The sequence below is a fragment of the Bicyclus anynana genome, chromosome 7, assembly GCF_947172395.1.
Source record: "Bicyclus anynana chromosome 7, ilBicAnyn1.1, whole genome shotgun sequence".
In the NCBI taxonomy this organism is placed as follows: domain Eukaryota; kingdom Metazoa; phylum Arthropoda; class Insecta; order Lepidoptera; family Nymphalidae; genus Bicyclus; species Bicyclus anynana.
Window position 1 is genome coordinate 10,015,738 of NC_069089.1, and position 18,126 is coordinate 10,033,863.

At 34.4% G+C, this 18,126-nt stretch overlaps 2 protein-coding genes across 2 annotated transcripts in view; one reads left to right on the forward strand and one right to left on the reverse strand.

Moving 5' to 3' along the window:
• Positions 1 to 9,103, forward strand: LOC112055654 (sodium channel protein Nach). The gene is made up of 11 exons (XM_024095845.2): positions 1 to 670; positions 912 to 1,009; positions 1,182 to 1,284; positions 2,402 to 2,570; positions 2,810 to 2,955; positions 3,189 to 3,288; positions 3,712 to 3,988; positions 4,827 to 4,965; positions 5,463 to 5,569; positions 6,541 to 6,724; positions 7,550 to 9,103. The coding sequence occupies exons 1-11, from the start codon at positions 450 to 452 to the stop codon at positions 7,659 to 7,661; spliced, it is 1,656 nt and encodes a 551-aa protein (XP_023951613.1). The 5' UTR covers positions 1 to 449; the 3' UTR covers positions 7,662 to 9,103.
• LOC112055655 (polyamine-transporting ATPase 13A3) overlaps positions 8,270 to 18,126 on the reverse strand; it is a 27,592-nt gene continuing 17,735 nt past the window's right edge. Inside the window, exons 18-20 of the mRNA XM_024095846.2 lie at positions 17,744 to 17,892; positions 16,778 to 16,965; positions 8,270 to 16,015 (exon numbers count right to left, since the gene is read on the reverse strand). Coding sequence (XP_023951614.1) covers positions 15,881 to 16,015; positions 16,778 to 16,965; positions 17,744 to 17,892 — 472 coding nt within the window. The 3' untranslated portion in view covers positions 8,270 to 15,880. The remainder of the gene's footprint in view (positions 16,016 to 16,777; positions 16,966 to 17,743; positions 17,893 to 18,126) is intronic.

Here is an 18,126-nt window from a genome sequence, read left to right on the forward strand (position 1 = left end):
TATTTTTAAGGGTTTAAAGTGCTTTAATATAGGACCCTACACTACGCGTGTCAAGAGGCAAGTGACAGGCGTGTTTTTAAATTACAGTGTGTGGTTATCAGTGAGTGGTTATTCATCAAATGTTGCGTTTGCGATATCAACTTACTACTAAGTATATTCTAATCTAAACCGTCTTTCCGAAGTAGAAGTGGAATAACTATTTATTACAAGTACCTACCTATTACACACAGATACTTGTGTAAGAACGGTTACAAAAAGATTTCAGGTGTTATTTCGTATATGACAATTATGTGGTCGATATCTGATTCTAATCTATAAAACTTTGCGTGATACAATGGATATCGACCGTACTAACTATTAGCTAGTAGCTAACCCAGTCAACAGTATACCATTCTGACATTAATGATGTAGAACTCGTATCAACATAACATAACCAAGAGATACCTATAATGAGAGTGCATCCCCAAGGCCTGCCCAAATATGGCCCAGGCTTCAGAAATCGGAAGAGTTGGATTCCGGAAAACCCAAAGCCAAAAGACAAATCTCTTGACGATGGAGCGATATCGTTATTTGCGACCAGTTTGCGACATCAAACAACTGAATTTTTTAACAATTCCACTTTGCATGGCGTGCGATACATCGCGGAAAAAGAACGTCCTTTTTGTGAGAAGTGTGTAATTTTTTGATATTTTGTGTCGTTTATTGAAATAGAATACAATAAGAATCTGAAGCTAACAAAACCTAATAACTATACAAATCATGCCCTCGTGGAAAAGTGGCAATGGCTGATCATTTGCGCAAAAATTGTGCTAGTTCTGTCACCGATTAAGGCAGTTTGCTGCTGTTGTTGTTGAAAATGTATTGGAGTTTTTGTTTTTTTTAATCTATTTTTTTTGTATTCACGATCGCAGGTTTATGTGGTTCAGTTTTGTGGCCATCGGGGCTGTTGCTACGTGTATTATTATTGTAAGTTTGTGGGAGAAGTTTCAGACTAATCCGACGATTACAGGCGAGTATCATTAGTATTTTCCAATTAGATTAGTGTTGTAAATAATTTAATTATTTATTTCTTTTGTAATATTTTATATTCTATATGACACTGTATCTACCTTAAGTGCAGTGTTATAAATAAAACCTACTGTCTCTAAAGTTTCTAAATAAAAACGATAATATTTTCGTAGGCTTGGATACAGATTTTCATAACTGGGACGTTCCTTTTCCTGCTGTAACCTTATGTGATCATAATCCAGTGGATGACGAGTTGCTTCATGAATACATTAACAAGTAAATACCTTTACCTAATACTCTTGGAAGAAACCGTATTAACACTTCTGCATTATACAAGCTTTTGTTTTTTTGCCCTGTTATAGATTTGTGTAAAAATTAGCCTTGAAAGCTAGAAACACAACACTTCTTGACATTAGACTCGAATTTAACCTCAGACCATTAAAAAGAAATGGTCTAAGAATTTAACACAAGTAAAAGATTTTACACAAATAAGTACACAAGTGTGTGGTATAATGCATATTTTCTGCGACAATGTAATAGATAAATAATAATAATAGTAGGTACCCACCATGGAATACTGATGATGGAGTTGCTAGGCAAGCTTCACAAGTCACAAAGAATAGCCACAGAACTGTTGTTAAAGATAATACTTAAATAGGCTTAACTTATTATAAAAATAAAATATAATGAAATATTATTATAACTACAACTACAAAATTAAAATAAATTAAAATTAAAACTAATAACTAAAAATATTTATCAAAATTTGCCGCCCTTGGTAGGGTGCCCATCACGCAGGCAGCATTCCCGCGTTGAATTGCGAAATGATTCTGGGTCTATTAAAGTGCCAGTATTAGGTGATGGATAAGCATGGAGCCAATGGCCTGACTCTGGTTTAGAAGATGCCAGAAGCCTCGCCCGGTCCCTGCCAGATGTGACTTCAAGCAGAGAATTCAACGTTGAAGCTGATATTATAGTGACCCAAGCCCTTTGTGTTTTTGGTCTGGTCGGGAAATGATTTGATTCAGTTAGCCATGCATTTTTAGCCTCATCCAAGCATGCAATCTGAAATGAAATGAAATGAAATTTTATTTGCCTAATACACGTATACAAATGGTGTTTTACAAGTATAATTAGTCACAGTGTATTACCATTAACATGTGTGCAAATTTTACAATTTTATAAAGCACTGTTTAAGTAATATTATTTACTTACAATGTTATAATTGTTACTAATAAAATAAATACAATTAAGATTGACATTTAAATATACCTACATAATTAAAATTAAATTATACGAAAATATGTCCAAATGAAATCTTGTTGTTAAATATATCTAGTTCGGGCTCATGTTGATCGTGTCTTTTGATAAATATCAATTTATTGTTATTTAGAACATGGGGATCCAATCAACCGTCTAAGGCAGCAGATATGCTGCGGTGGTTGGCGAACCTCAGTTATGAATCAATTGCTAGACGAGCTTCGGAATTCGCAAGTGACCATGATATAATGGCACACAGCCAGGTGGAGGTTTTAGTGAAGCCGAAAGAAGCAGTTTTCAGCGTAAGTGATTTGAAAGTACAATTCATATAAGCTATTTAATTACATTGCACTTACGATTGCGACACGTACGATGCGAAATTATCGCATCTGAAAGTTGTATAGCGTCAACATTTCCTGGAGATGCCCCGGTTTTAGGATCTGGGTGACGTTGTCGCATGAATTCGTCAGTTTTTCGCGAATAATTACTATCGTAATGTTTTTGATTATTCCAATACTTTTTTTAAATCTCCTCTTTTAAGATTGTACGACACTGTGAAACATCGTTCTACGACTGTGAATGGAAAGGAGATCCCGAGGAGTGTTGCGCTTTGCTGGTGCCGGTGTTCACTGAGATGGGATTTTGTTACGGTTTCAATTCGCGACATGCTGAACGTTCGTGGCCTTGGTAAGGAGTAAACATAAAATGTTAAACTGTATAACATCATTAGTAGCAACTTCTTTTAAAAAATCAAGGTGTTAAGTTTGTTGCTGGCTCTTCTGAGCAAACTCTGCCTTCCGAACCAATGTTAGAGTCACAAATAGACTAACCTGACCTTTGAAAAGTATTAACCAAGTCTACTTGTAATACATGCATTTGAATTTTATTTAACCTTGATTTTAATAATAGATCTTTCCCAGGCAAGCCCAAACCGATCTCTTTACGGAAGCGTTCATTCACGAAACCGACGCGAAGTGGTCCTTCATGTACAATTCGTTCCGCAATTATACAACTATTGATGTACGTTTATACATATACAAAATTATTTATTCCTATTTCCTCATCATCATTGTCATCATCTTAACTCGCTCAAGTAAGGTCGACAAAATATGTCAGTCTCTTTCATTAGCTTCTACCATCTCTCCAGGTATCCACACACTCCAACTAAGTACTTATTCTTTCGCCTTCCACTTCTTTTGTGGGTAATATGTACTATCCCATTCCTCCTTCATCATCCCTCCCTTTGCATTAGATCTATAACAAAGTAAACATTTACTCCTTAATATTTCTGTCACTAGCACCACTTTCAGACTGTCTCTTAGTTTAACAATTATTGTCACACCACACATCTCAACATGCGCATTTCGTTCGCATGCATTCTTCTCCTATCCGTCTTTTTCACCCATTTCATATGAGGGTTAAATTTAGAATAATATGTTTTAGGTGTACATACATTCTACGGAAGAAATGGCGGGTTTAGAACAGAATGCTCAGCTCTCTTGGGATGGTCGAGTGGAAAAAGTTTCCTTCTCCGTCAAACACACGTATACGACGGAGGATGCGCGCCAACTCTCCATTCGCCAGCGACGCTGCATCTTCGCTGATGAACAGAAACTGGAAACATCTAAGATTTACACTTACACGGCGTGCATGCGACAGTGTCGGATGCGGCGGTGTCGGTCTTTTTGCAAATGTGTACCACATTTTTATCCTCTCATAAGTATGTTCTATTGTAGTTATTATCTAAATAATTCCATGATAGTGGAAATTAGAAATTGTCGTAATACCATTTTTTGTAAGTAGGCACATAAATAATAGGCATGTTATGATCATAATAACATCATTAAAAAAATCCATTATCTATGCTCTTTCGGATGTATAGTGGTACGGTGTACCCGTTTCAAAAAGTATACCTACCTAATATTTTTTAAATCTTTGTACTATATTAATTTATTTGTCCTTTTTTAATTTTTAACAATGCTAATACAAAACACTATTAAAAAGGTATAAATAAAAATCAACCCTCCCGGTGCGGGACATTTTAGTCACAAGCAAGCGATGGTCAGGGCTCCCGAGTGAGAAATCTCCTTACAATACGCGCCGTCTCAAGAATCACTGCCTTCTGTATCCGACCCTTCAACTAGCAGTTAAGCGAAACCTTTTTAAGGTGTTGGTCGAAGCTATTCGCTATAAGACCATTGCCTGAAATGACTATCGGAACAATAATAGTTGATTCAACATCCCACATGTAGCGGTGATCTCGTGAGCAAGATTCAAGTATTTTGATATTGTTATTTTATTTATAAGATTCATTATTTTTTCTGTAATGAACCTTATAAGCCAAATTATTAGACATTATAGATCCCACTATCGGTGAAACCTCTTACATTTTTCCATCTCCTCTATCTGTCTGTCATTTGCTTTTGTGTTCCAATTTTCATTGGATTATTTTGATTAACCCATTTTTATCATTACCATGGACGATACAAAGTGCTATAGAAATAGATACCACTTTGTTTCTTCCGTGGTAATTAACGATTTGCTTGTAAATATTGCAGAAGGCTACAAGCATTGTACGGTGCAGGAACTCGAATGTATAGCCAAGCATGTGGCGGCCATTACAGACGTGAGTGGCTGCGCGTGTGAATTAGGATGTTCCCATACCGTGTATGAGGTTGAAAAACTGACTGACATCGAGTAAGCATATATCGCTATTTCGACATTCAATTACTTAGATACTTATCAACTCTATCAAGAAACTAGTAGCGTTTACACTGAATGTGAATTATTCTTTCGAATTTATTAAATCGCCTTTGAAGTTGGCCCATTCTGAATTAATACTTACCTACACTTTGGTACGTCAACGAATTATTTTCAACCACCAATTTGACCAAAATAAAAAATATGAAACTGATATTATGAAGACATTTGTTTGCGTATATTTGTTACTCCTTTACACAACAATTACTGAACCGATTTAGCTAAAACACTTGGATTGAATGTAGAGTATAACCTGGATTAACACAGGCTATCCTTTGTCTCACTATTATTCTAAAAATGTATGCGGTATTTGTTAAAAAACGCGGAGAAAGTCACGAGAAAAAAATATTTGTAAATTTAAACAAGTTCCCAATATTTTTTGCCAAAATTTATAAATAAAATTACTGCTTTCGTAATTTAATATTTTTTTGCAGTACCAACAAGGCACCCACACAGACCAATTCCCTCGAGACAGAATTCGTTTCTTGGCCCATGGTGAGGTACAAACGCGAAGTGCTTTTTGGTTGGGTCGACCTTTTAGGTTTGTGGTTTTTTAAATTTTTACTAAATGACTAAATGATTTATAAAATAAAATAAAGTAAAATAAGCCTTTATATCATTACATACAAGTAGGTACTTGCTAACAAACTAAATACAATTTAGGGTTAACAACTAGCTAAAATAGTAATTTTCCATCCGATTGATCTTGATCCCTTTCATACTTTTGTCTTGTAAATTATTCATACTTACATTTAAATGTTCTGTGTTGTAAACTAATAAGAGTAAGCTTGTTATGAAATCGCCCATAAATATGTACCTATCTTACTTGTACTTTGGCTTTATGAAGCTTATAGCTTAACAATAGACTATCAAATTAACTTGAAAAAAAGTCAATATCTTAATAAGTTAATTCTGGCACAAACAATATATCTGTTATTTCCATTGTATATTTACTTTCTTCGGTATTTTTCTAATACTTAACATACCTAATTTCCTTCATGAGTGGTGAAGTAGGTACCTACCTATTTCCGCATTTAAAATTAGGTAGGTGGGTAAGCTGCCTTCAATTCGGAGGGCTTAGTTCAAATCCGGTCCGGGGCATGCATCTCCCAACTTTCAGTTATGTGCATTTTTAAAAATTAAATCTCTTGTCTCAAACAGTGAGGAAACCTGCATATCTGAAAATTTTCTTAATTGTCTACGTGTGTGAAGCCTGCCAACCCGCATTCTGAGAGGAGACTCGTGCTTAGTAGTGAGCCGAAAATCGATTGAGCCAGTTGATAACGTAATACTTTAAAATTTGGCGCACAAGTAACTACTATAGCTTGGCAACTTTGTTTGTAACACCCCCGATGGACCGCGTGTCGCGATGAATGAATACCCCACGACTAATGCACCTCACTTCCCCGCATGCACGATTTCACACTCGCGCAGTCTTTACGCCTGGCGCCCGCATATCATGGGAGTGTCATAAACGAACTTGCCAGACTATATAGGCACGTTTTGCTACAGTATCATTCGGAGGCATAGCGGGACTGTTCCTCGGGTTCTCGCTACTGTCGGGCGTGGAGCTGATCTACTACTTCACGCTGCGCGCGTGCTGCGCGGTGGTGCGTGACGCTGACACGCTGCGGCGGGAGCGCGCCGAGCGGCGGGCGCGACCCAAGCCGCCGCACGACTTGAGCCTTGTGCCGTGGTAAGGCTGGAGACATACTTGTAACACCACACGCCTTGCTGGGAGAGTTTGAATATGCATACATATCCGTTTCAGTCCGTATGACCTACCAATCTACTATGTTCTATGCGAATGGTTGATAGAAATATAAATAGGGGCTGAAACTGGGAATAAAGTTATTAACGATGCGGATAACCCGCAAAACTAACTGAAAAATATAATAAAAAGAAGAATAATTTTAGCTACGAACTTGTTAGAACTTCGGGTACCCGCTCAGTGTTTCTTCACTAATTTAGTAGACGCCCAATATGCACTGAGCTTTAATAATAATATCTTAAATAGGCTAGTTGACACTTTTTTTAAATGGTTTTAAATAGCTCATTATCGCTCTGATTCTACTAGACTAAAAAAAAAACTTTTCATGTTTTTTCGAGACGTGATTACCTACATGAAAATATTAGTTTTTAAATGAGTTTTTGACAATACGAGTCAAAACGCCTGTCGGCCATGACAGTCTATATTTCAACTGTTTCATGACTTCACTATAATACAATAAATCCCATAGGTACAAATGGAGCGTTTGTCAAATATTAGACAACAATTAGTTCGACGTTTAGTATATCAAGTGACGTCACAAAATGGACGACAGCGTTTTTGACGTTTGGAAAATTTTAAAAAATATGTGATATTTAAATTAAGTTTTAAAAGAAATCCTTAACTTTTATTAATTGATATCGATATATTTCGGATCCTTATTTCATGTACTACAAGAAATTAATATTGTTTACCTATATAAAATTTGATATGAGTCAACTACCCTATTGATAACACAATCGTTTTTACCAGGTGGAAGCAACCTCCGGTCCCAATCGAGAAGCGTCCCATAAAGGTGCAAGTGAAGGATGCCCAGCCACCGCAGTATTCGCCGCCCCCCGGCTATCCGACTTTTTTGCCTTGAAAATTAAAATATCGATTGTACCTATCAGCGGCGAAGAGTTCATGCAAGCAGATTCCCGCCGAGTTACCTTTAAAATCATGCATATTCATTGTTGTGCTGTGTCTAAATATATGAGAAACCGGAGTCTGTATCACGCTATATGAATTTCCTTTTCTTTGGGACTGCTTACCTTCATGTAAATTCCATCCATTGCCACTGGTACCTATGTAGGTACAGTTGCATTGATGCGCACTTGTCAGTGAATAAAAAAATAGTAAAAAACTCTAAAAAGCGAAGAACTACTTTAAACCTACATAGCTATAAGTACATATGGCTTATAACGGTTTATTAAAAAATAATTTGAAATTTGAGTTACGTGTCGTATTTTAAGTGTTATAAAATTTTTGAATGTAGGTATCAAATTAAGAAGCTAGATATATTTTGTCAGTTAGGTTGATATTCATTAATGTCCGTATTATAATTAGGTAGATAATGATTACAATAAACTTTAAAGAACAGCGCTATTTTTTATTTATCTCTTTAATTCATCCTTTTATTGTATAAACAAAATCAAAGATATTTCACATAGTGGCATAGTCAGAACAAATGTGATAACATTAAAACACATATTCTTAATTAAAGTTTTATTTCATATTTTTTGGTCACATCCATCTAAAAATGTCACAATTTGTAAAGTTCCAATCGAACTACATTACCATGACAAAACAGTCAACAGGTTCAAAATATTCGAGAAATACATCTAAACATACAACAAGAGTCCAAAACGATCACGATAATGCAGTTCAATAAATAACAAGATTTTATACACATATACCTATCTCGGCTTTAAATATTCTAAATGGATAATATTTCTATAGGTATATATGCTTCAGTAACTTAAAGATCGACGCATTGGGATCTTAGCTAATTAATATTTGCATAAATATTCTAATCTTATAAAAACATCTTGTTAATAACTGTTTTAAACACGATTTCTTTCCTTCTTTAAGTCAAGTTAGTGCAGCGGCTGGGAGTTGAACCTAAGACCTGGGATTTCTATCCATCTCATAAGTCTTTTAGTTAATTAAGGTTTTTGATTGGTTAATAAATAACCCTTCTTGAATGTCGGGTAATAAAAAGCAACTAAGCATATTTCAGCCAATAGAAAGATTGATTGCACAAGTTGCCCTATTTGTGGGAACTGCAAAATTTAATTGACAAATGTTATAATTAAGTATCTATATTGTTATTAAGTACCTATTCATGTTTAAGAATAGCTTTTAAAATCTATAAACTTAGTAGGTAATTGCCATTTTTAATATTGCAGGTTTAAATCTAAACTACTAGCTGAGGTTATCTAAATTATTAAATACAATACAGTAGATATTAGTAGTTTGGTTTTAGTAAAATTCATTTTTGATGTTAAAAAAACTTAAAATGCTTACTCGTGCCACAGGAAAGTAGTTTATAAATGCACAACAAATTTTGAAAAATTGGCAATCTAACGGTCAAGTCAACTTACAAGAGCGACTTGAATGTTTCTTTTAAATACTGAGGGCTTACGAAGACAGGATCTTTGATTTATTATTTAAAATTTACTAGCTAAAATCTAAAATACGACTGGTGCGTTTCAATTGAACTCAAAAGAAAATATCCAAATAAAGTATACAGAAAACCACGTGCCAGTTAGTCTTAAAACGAGGGAAACCTTCGATTATATGTCGTGGTCTTGCTCGCTCCTTCAGGCCTCCAACGTCGCGAACTTTTTGGTATGATAAAAATCGCAGTATTCGCACAAATGCAATATCATTTAATCTACAGAATAATAGGCATGACACTGCGCACAATTTTGTACTTTAATAAATCTTGATAGAGTTCAATATACCATAACATTTTGCATCGCCTGTCGCCTCACTTCGGCTTTGCACCAATGTGAAAGTAGCTTTAATATAAGCAAGCGGATATTTAGTAGGCCTAAATTCGCAGCTAATTAATTAATAATTTTTCGCAACGCAATAAATAATTATTAATATAAATTTAACTAAGTTTTAAATGTAATAAGTACCTAACTATCTACCAATTAATGCATGTCTTCAATATGAAAGAAACACAATAATGAAAAATAATCTAAGTAGGTATTAAAAGCATATTTCAGTGATAAATATTGGCAAAATAAATATTAAAATTAATTAATTAAATAAAAAATAAGAAAAAATAACAAAAAACAAAAGGTGTAAGTTATTCCGTAACAATTGTTATTATTTAAAATATAGTGGCCTTGATTATTTCAATATTAAAAATGAAAAATGGTTAAATACAGATTTTTGTGAGTTTGAATTGATATATCCATTATTTTGTAAGGTCATGTAATATGTAATGGATATACATAAATGGTGGAATATTTAGCCCATACCCTGAGGTAGGCTAACTACAATTTTCAATACATTTCAAGTGTCAATCAAACCTCTACGATTAAAAAGCTGGATCAAAAAGTACCAGAACTCCGAATTCTAATGTGCAATCCGGTCTATTGGACCGTTGTATTGAAAGGATACCTTTAGTAAAATTTAAAAAAACATGGCTTCTTTATAATAAAAATCGCAAATAATATATTGGGATTTCCATGCAGACCTATTATTACTAATGTTGTAGGCATTTAAATATCCACACGTATGAACGTTTGTCTGTCCGACCTTCGCCATTATACAAGTTTGTCTGTCGGTAAGTCACAGCCATTTAGATAACACATTAAATAAATATATTATGTAATAAAAATATTAATGCAGTTTAAGTAAAGCAACAAAAAGTTAATTTAAATAAAATATGCACATGAGTTTAGAATCCTTTCTCATGTTCTATATTTTCTGACAGAATTCCTATGAATTATACCTCCAAATGGCTAACTTAATCGTCTACTTGGAGTATGTGTTATTTATATGCATAAATTATAAATAAAAAAGAATTATTGATTTCAGAAATTACTTTACGCCTCTGTTTTACGAGTAACTGCAACTTATGGAGCAAAAGATAAATTAAATAAAAAAAAAATAAGGTAGGCATTAAAGATAACAGAGTACTCTGATCTTATGTAATTGATATAAATTATTATTAATTTGATTTGTGGAATATTATAATTAAAGTAAGTATATATAGTAAGTAAAATTAAGATTACGTAATGGTAACATCGTTTTGCGCGTGATTAATGAAAGTATACATCCTAAAATTAATGCAAATTTTATTTGTATATCAAATAAGACATTTCACGAAACAAACAAAAAAAAAACACAGCCTCAAGAATCGCCTCCCTATTGTTAATCAATTGATTTCCCTAAATTTAAATTTCATTTTAAATACTTTTATATATATAGATGCCGTAATATATTTTTTAAGTCTTATAGACATTTTAAGCAGAATAATTATTTCTTCTGTTATGTTATTTGGCCTCAAATTTATTATTAGGTATATCTTAACCAAATAGGATTTGTAAGTAACTTTTAAGTACTAATTTTTTAAAGTAGTTCAGACATAAGTAACTAGCAAACTACCTTTTGTATTTTTTGTAAAAATAGTAGAAAAATGTTTTCAATTGTAATTTTTTTTTGTACTAAGAAACAAGTAGATATGTAATGCGAATTAAATAGAGTAAAAAACTCATAGGTTTTAAAGAAACTTGCTTAATGAGGTTTAATTAAATGTAAGCTAATAATTTGAATCTAAAATAATGAAAAAAATATATAAAAATACCCAACAATTTTGAGTTTGTTTGAAATACCAGATTTGCGTTTAAAATTACAGAATATAATATCCATTTTTATCTACGTTCTACTTTAATAAATGTGAATGTTGTAAAGTTTACAACTTCTGGTAATAAGTACTCGTAAATAACTAGTTATGTTAATAACATCAAATTGTACAGAAATTTTAATCATTAAGAAAACCAAAATTGAAGACAAATTATAAAAACTTCTTTACATCCTTGCATTTTTTTCATCTAGTGTTTGGGACGTTAATATAATAAAGTAGTTGATTTAGTGTTTAATGTAAAGTTTTTGTAAAATTTCTGACGATCTATACACAGTATCCAGCAGCAAATATCAAACACATAGCTTTAATAAGAGATAATCTGCTAGTTTCATTATTATTCAAATATTTATTCGAATAAGCCTATATCACCTTTGGAAAGTCCAGACTGAACTGTGATACTTTAGTATATAGGCAAAAGCCCTCGCCCGCGTAGTTCAAAGGTGAGGGTATGACGTAAGAGGAGAGTGACTAACGAGTTAGGGGGCAAGCGCATACTTCATTCATTAATTTTTCCCCTCTGCCCCTGCACCGCGCGAGCGAACTGTCAGTTAGAACATAGTAAATACATACAAACAGTATTCCAACTCCGCCGTATCTTTGAAATAAATACCTACAGCCACGCGATACGTAATGATACATGTGATAGGGCTGCCCGCCTCCAGTATTTTACATAAACAAATAAAATACTTTGTGAATCGAATAGGAAATGTTCAATAAAGAACATGTGTTTAACCCGAGCGTATACCTATCGTATCTTGATTCATGAAATGAACCGCCTATAACTACCTATTGCACTCGTGTCGATCACTTTCCTTTACTCTATTCACTGTATTTACTACTCCTTTTTTTCTTGAGCTAAGAGCAAATACCTTATCCATTAAAATACACACATTGTGTACCTACCTACTAAGTACAATTATTTTAAGGTCTTACCATTCAGAGTTGCCATGTAATTTAAAAAAAGTTATCTCTAGATGCGTTATTGACGAATTAATGCAACTAAAAACAGCACAATATCTTGATCTTTTTTTTGGTGAAAAAAATCGCGCGGTTATTGTTAAAAAAACAAAACACTGTCCGTTCGTCAAACCGTCACTGTGGCACAGTCGCGACAGTCTGCACCGCGAACGCACCCCGAGATCGAGGTGAGTAGGTATAGCTTGCGCTTCGTCCTCTAGTATGAAGTTGAAATACTGTTTGTATGTATTTACTGTGGTTAGAGCCATTAGTGACTGAATGGGTGCGTGTGTCGTCTTGCACTGAGGCGTCGCAACGCGGGTGTGGCATACAATACGTTGATCCGTTACGACGATGCAATGCAACACACTAATGAGGCACATCCCTTATGCAGTTTGCCTATTTATCTATTATCTCATTTTCAAACTAGATTATACATTATTTACTTTTGGGTGTGGGTATGTACCATTTTGTACAGACAAAATAGTACATTCACATGCAGATTTGAACATGTTGTCTTTGCATACAATATAGTATTTCTACTTCCAAAGATAGTTTCATTTAGATGTAGTAGTAACGTGTACAGACAAGGATTGGTGTGTAAAACTGGGTATTTCATAAACATGTTTCAATATCCTACGTCTCCTACTGTAGAATTCTAAATCATTTAACACTCACAATGCGTTACCGCTGTCAAATGCTACTATGTACATAGAAAAAGAAGATGTTGTATGCAAATACAATGAATTCCTCATTTGTACAATCAACCTGTTAAAATAAAAAAAAAGACATACAATTTCAAAATACAGTCAACAGATATGTAACACTTATAATATTGCACAACATCCAGTTTCCATTTACTAAATACTAAACAGATTGGAATTTTAAATTTCTAAAAAATCTCTCAGTACGACCATTAATGTCACATCCATTGTCACTTACTTAAATTCACTACCAAATAATTCATAGAATGTTTCAACTTCTCCAACCATTACAACCAGTTTCATATATACAAGAAAAAAATACTGAGGGGTCTATTTGTTATATGTACACATTGTAGGCCTGACAAGAAAGATTTAAGAGTCATAGCTCATTGAAGCCACTCAGCACCTTATCATGCCTAAGACACGCGAAACGAGTGCTACGACATACTTCGTGAAGTCAAAATGACATACTGTCGACCAATAAGCGACGGATCAAAAATATCGTTCTTAATAAAAAATATCGACTTATCACAACGAATGATATAAAATTTAATTTTTTCCACATTATGATAGGTACATAATTATCATATAAATGTGTTAGGCTATTGTGAGGAATGGAGCCTGCACTGGTTTAAAAAATCTGTAATGCAAGACACCAGGCCCTATCCCTGCACCTATATCTAAGGCCTGCAGAGTCACTTTGTTTCGTGAGTTGAGAATTGTGAAGTAGGTGATTCAGTGAAGCTACAAAGTTAAAGTAGTAAATGTATTTTATAGAATTTCATATATACAGAGTAACAACCACACGAGGTAAAGTGACGGGTGGCTTTAATGAGTTATGGCCTGTATAAGAAATGAAATATAAGAGCCAAGAAACAATAAATATTTGCAATGCCTATTTCCCTACTTCATGATAATGGAAATAAAAAATTATAATATACATATAAAATGCACTTTTGAAACATACATTCATTTGTATAGGGAAATTAATTATTTTTACACACATTTACACACAATGCGAGTTGTGTATTTGTCTAAGGGCAAGATGGGACGTTACACTGTTCCAAGTATTGCACTACATATGTATTAATTATTATTTATTCTTCATTTGTACACCACATAAAAACTAGAAAACAGAGACATCATAATATGTAAGAAATATAATACAAAAGGCAGCCTTATCGCTTTGCAGCAATTTCTTATAGGCAACCTTACAAAAGTGTGGTGTATGAATGTGTTTTGTTCTTGGACTAAGAGCTTGACTTACCTCATTTTATGAAGGTTAAAAGTTTGTCATACAAATAGATTTTAACAATTTAGAATATGCCATTGACCTCTTATAATAAAAGGATGCACAATCATGTAGAAAATCACACTTAAAACTGGCCAATTTTACTTTATATATAGTCCAATATTCAATAAAATCCACATTCAGAGCAAATTCAACCGTAAGGATTTAAGGTTTCAGATTGAAATTGCAAATGCGATTACTTGAGTTGAGTGCCAAAGTTGTGTTTGGCACTCATTGAGTGGGGACGTTTTTTGGTTGCTGATTGTGCGTCCACTTTTTAATAGGAGATCGATGCAATATGCATATTAAAAATGCAATCAACATATAGGAGTACTTAAAATACAATGAAATAATATGATTGATAATGCTTTGCAGTAAGGAAGTCTATGTTTCAGGAACACCAAGAAGTTTGTAGTAGGCGGTAAGTTAAAACACCTATGGAGCATTCACAAATAACGTAAAGTGATCAGCCTAGTATGAGCAAGCTATATAGCAATACATAAGATGCTCGACGGCAATAGGCTAGTTGACACTTTTTAAAAGGGTCTTAAATTGTTCACTATGATTGTAAAAGTTTTAAAAAAATTATCATATTTTTTTTAGACATAAAAATTTTAATTTTTAAATACTTTTTTTTTAACAATACGAGTTAAAACTCTATCGGCCATGATGGTCTATATTTTACCTGTTTCATGACGTCACTTAAGCTCGTAAACACTAAACCTTAACCAAACGGTTTAGTGTTTGACAAAATTATTAGTTTGACTTTTATAAGTGACATCAAGTATCATTGTAATGTCACAAAATTGACAGCGTTTTTGATGTTTTGGAAAAAAATAATAATTAAGTTTTCTATGAAATCCTTAACTTTTATGAATTAATATCGATATATTTTGGATCCTTATTCCGTGTACTATACAAAAATCATATTGTCTAATGTCTATATACAATTTGATATAAGTCAACTACCCTATTGGATCATTTCATCTTCACACAAGAATGCACAGTATACTTTTGGTTAAATGTGAACACTCCCCTATGACTACATTACTATAAACTGTCACATATCACTCAGTCACTACCGAATCAACACAAACACTGTAAAGTGCGACGAGACCTGTGTCCACAGATCTTAGAGGGCGACCATAGCAGACATAGGGCCTCCGTTGAGGCCTCTTCTTGGCCTGAACGCCTTTTCACATATCACTCAGTCACTACCTAACCAACGCGAACACTAAGGTGCGACGAGGCCCGCGTTCAGACGTCGGAGGGCGACAAGGAGGCCTTCCTTGAGGCCTCATCGTCACATATCTTTCTCACTCACTACCGAACCAACGCGAACACTGTAAGGTGCGACGAGGCCAGCATTCACAGACGTCGGAGGGCGACAAGGAGGCCTTCCTTGAGGCCTCATCGTCACATATCATTCTCAGTCACTACCGAACCAACGCGAACACTGTATAAGGCGCGAAGTTTAGGCCCCGTCAGCATATGTGGGAGGGCGAGCGCGGAGGCCACAGCGGACACGCGGCCTCGGTTGAGGCCTCCTCTTTGTCTGAACACCGCCGTCGCAACATTTGGAAGATGGATGCAAAACGATCTTGGTCTGAGAGTGTTGCCTGGAACAAAACGAACAATTTTTTAATAAATACTATATGTTTGTAAAATGCGACCATAGAGAAAAATTTTATTATAGTGTAATGTGATATTACTTTATGTGGTTTATATGGTTATAAACTACTCCTGTATTAGACTGAAAACATAAATAAATAACCGAGTCAAATTTATCACACTGTGTCAATTTTCAAATAACTGTATCGAATTGTGGAAAAATATCTTGTGAGAAATTGTAAGTTTCTTATTTTGTTTTTATTTTTGTCATTTTGTTTCAAGTTTTAGCTGTAAATTCTGTTGTAATGTATTATACCTACTTAATTAGTGTAACTGGATTTTTACGTACGGACAAAAGAATGTCAGTGAATGATGACAGTACATGAAGGATAGACTTTACAAACGTCACGCGTCTCCTTGACATCTGCATATACAAACTTTTTTCATAATTTGTATTTCAAGATTTTAATTGTTGTCATATTCATGATGATGAATAGACTAATTAATAACTACTAAATACTCCATCTTATTTTTTTAGTTTTTGTAAACAGTTTTAAAATATTTTAAAACATAAGACGCCATTTTTCTTAAATAATAATGAAAATTACTGATGCGACTGTAGTACTGACTCGAGAATGTATTAGTTTTTGAATTTGTATTTGTAATGTCTGCATCACAGTTCCGTGCACTCTATCTGCCTATTATTCTTTAATCTGTGGTACTAATAAATAAATAGGTAAACTAGCATTGTTGCCATCTTTAATACAAACCTCAATAGCGATAGCCAGCATGAGATGCAAGACGGGTATGATCAGTAAATAAGCCCTGAACATAGTCTGATCAGTCTCCGCCATATCCATGACTTCGATCTCCATGAAGTCCGCCAGCCAACTCCACGGGCACAGCAACAGCAACGTGACAAATACTGACTGCGTCACTAATGTTATAACCATGCAGTCTGGAAAAGGTTAATAATTTAAATAATAAAAACTTATTCGATATAAATAATAATAACTTAATTTAATTTCATTACATTTATAATATACATCCACTTATGAAATAAAATGTAATTAAGGTAATATTAATTCTCTAGTTAGATTAGAAAAAAGTCGTGTTATAGCTTGGCAATTCGTAAGCCTCCATTCGCACGAGCGCTTTTTTAACGGACGTCAAAAAGGCTAATAGAACAAATGCATTTCGAATACGTTTTAAAAAAGCTTCATACTTTATTTGCCCGTTAAAAAAACGATCGTGCGAATGGGTGCTTACACTCCCAATGGTCCGCGGGGGCCGGGAGGGGGAAGCGATGACATATAAACTCACAACTGATGCACCCTACTTCCAGCTTAAGCCCCGAGCGCACGACTTCACACCCGCGCAGTCCTGCCCTCTCCGTCGCCCGCATATCATAGGAGTGTCATCAACAAACTTTCCAAGCTATAGTTATACTATTTTAACTCAAGAATGGCTGGACTAACTTGTCTAAAAATTGGTGAAGAGGTAGCTTAGAACCATGAGACGGACATAGGATACATATGGTAGTGGCAGTTAGAGTTAGGGTAGGGGTAGGGAAAGGTACGAGTAAGGTAGGTGTAGGGTTCCCACCCTAGGTAGTGTCGGGGTAGGGGTAGGATAAGGTGTAGAGTTTCATTAATTTATACTAAAGCCAAACTCGGCGTGGAATGTTTATCAACAAACAAATTAAAATTTAAAAGTCATATTTTATGTTTACTTACAATTGGCACAAAACGGTTGACGGAAGGGCCAGCCCTTGGCGTAAACACAAGCCATTATTAAGTACTGGAATGATGTGACTATAAATATTACTGTGTTCTCCCAACACAATATTTGCTCTACGTCATGACTACCTTGCACTGGGTTGAACCTGCAATACAAATTATTGACGTTGAATGTTTGTGTTTAGCACAATGACAATAATGGTCAGTTCTATCAGTATTCATGACACATTTGAATATTATTTATATAAAAATCAGTAAATTGCTGAAGCCATAATCATCATCATCATTATCCCATATAGCTGACTCTGTAGGAGGTAGATGGAGACCAACTGCATGGTCAGGACCAGCAACACTTGCATGATGAGCGGCAGTATGCTGGC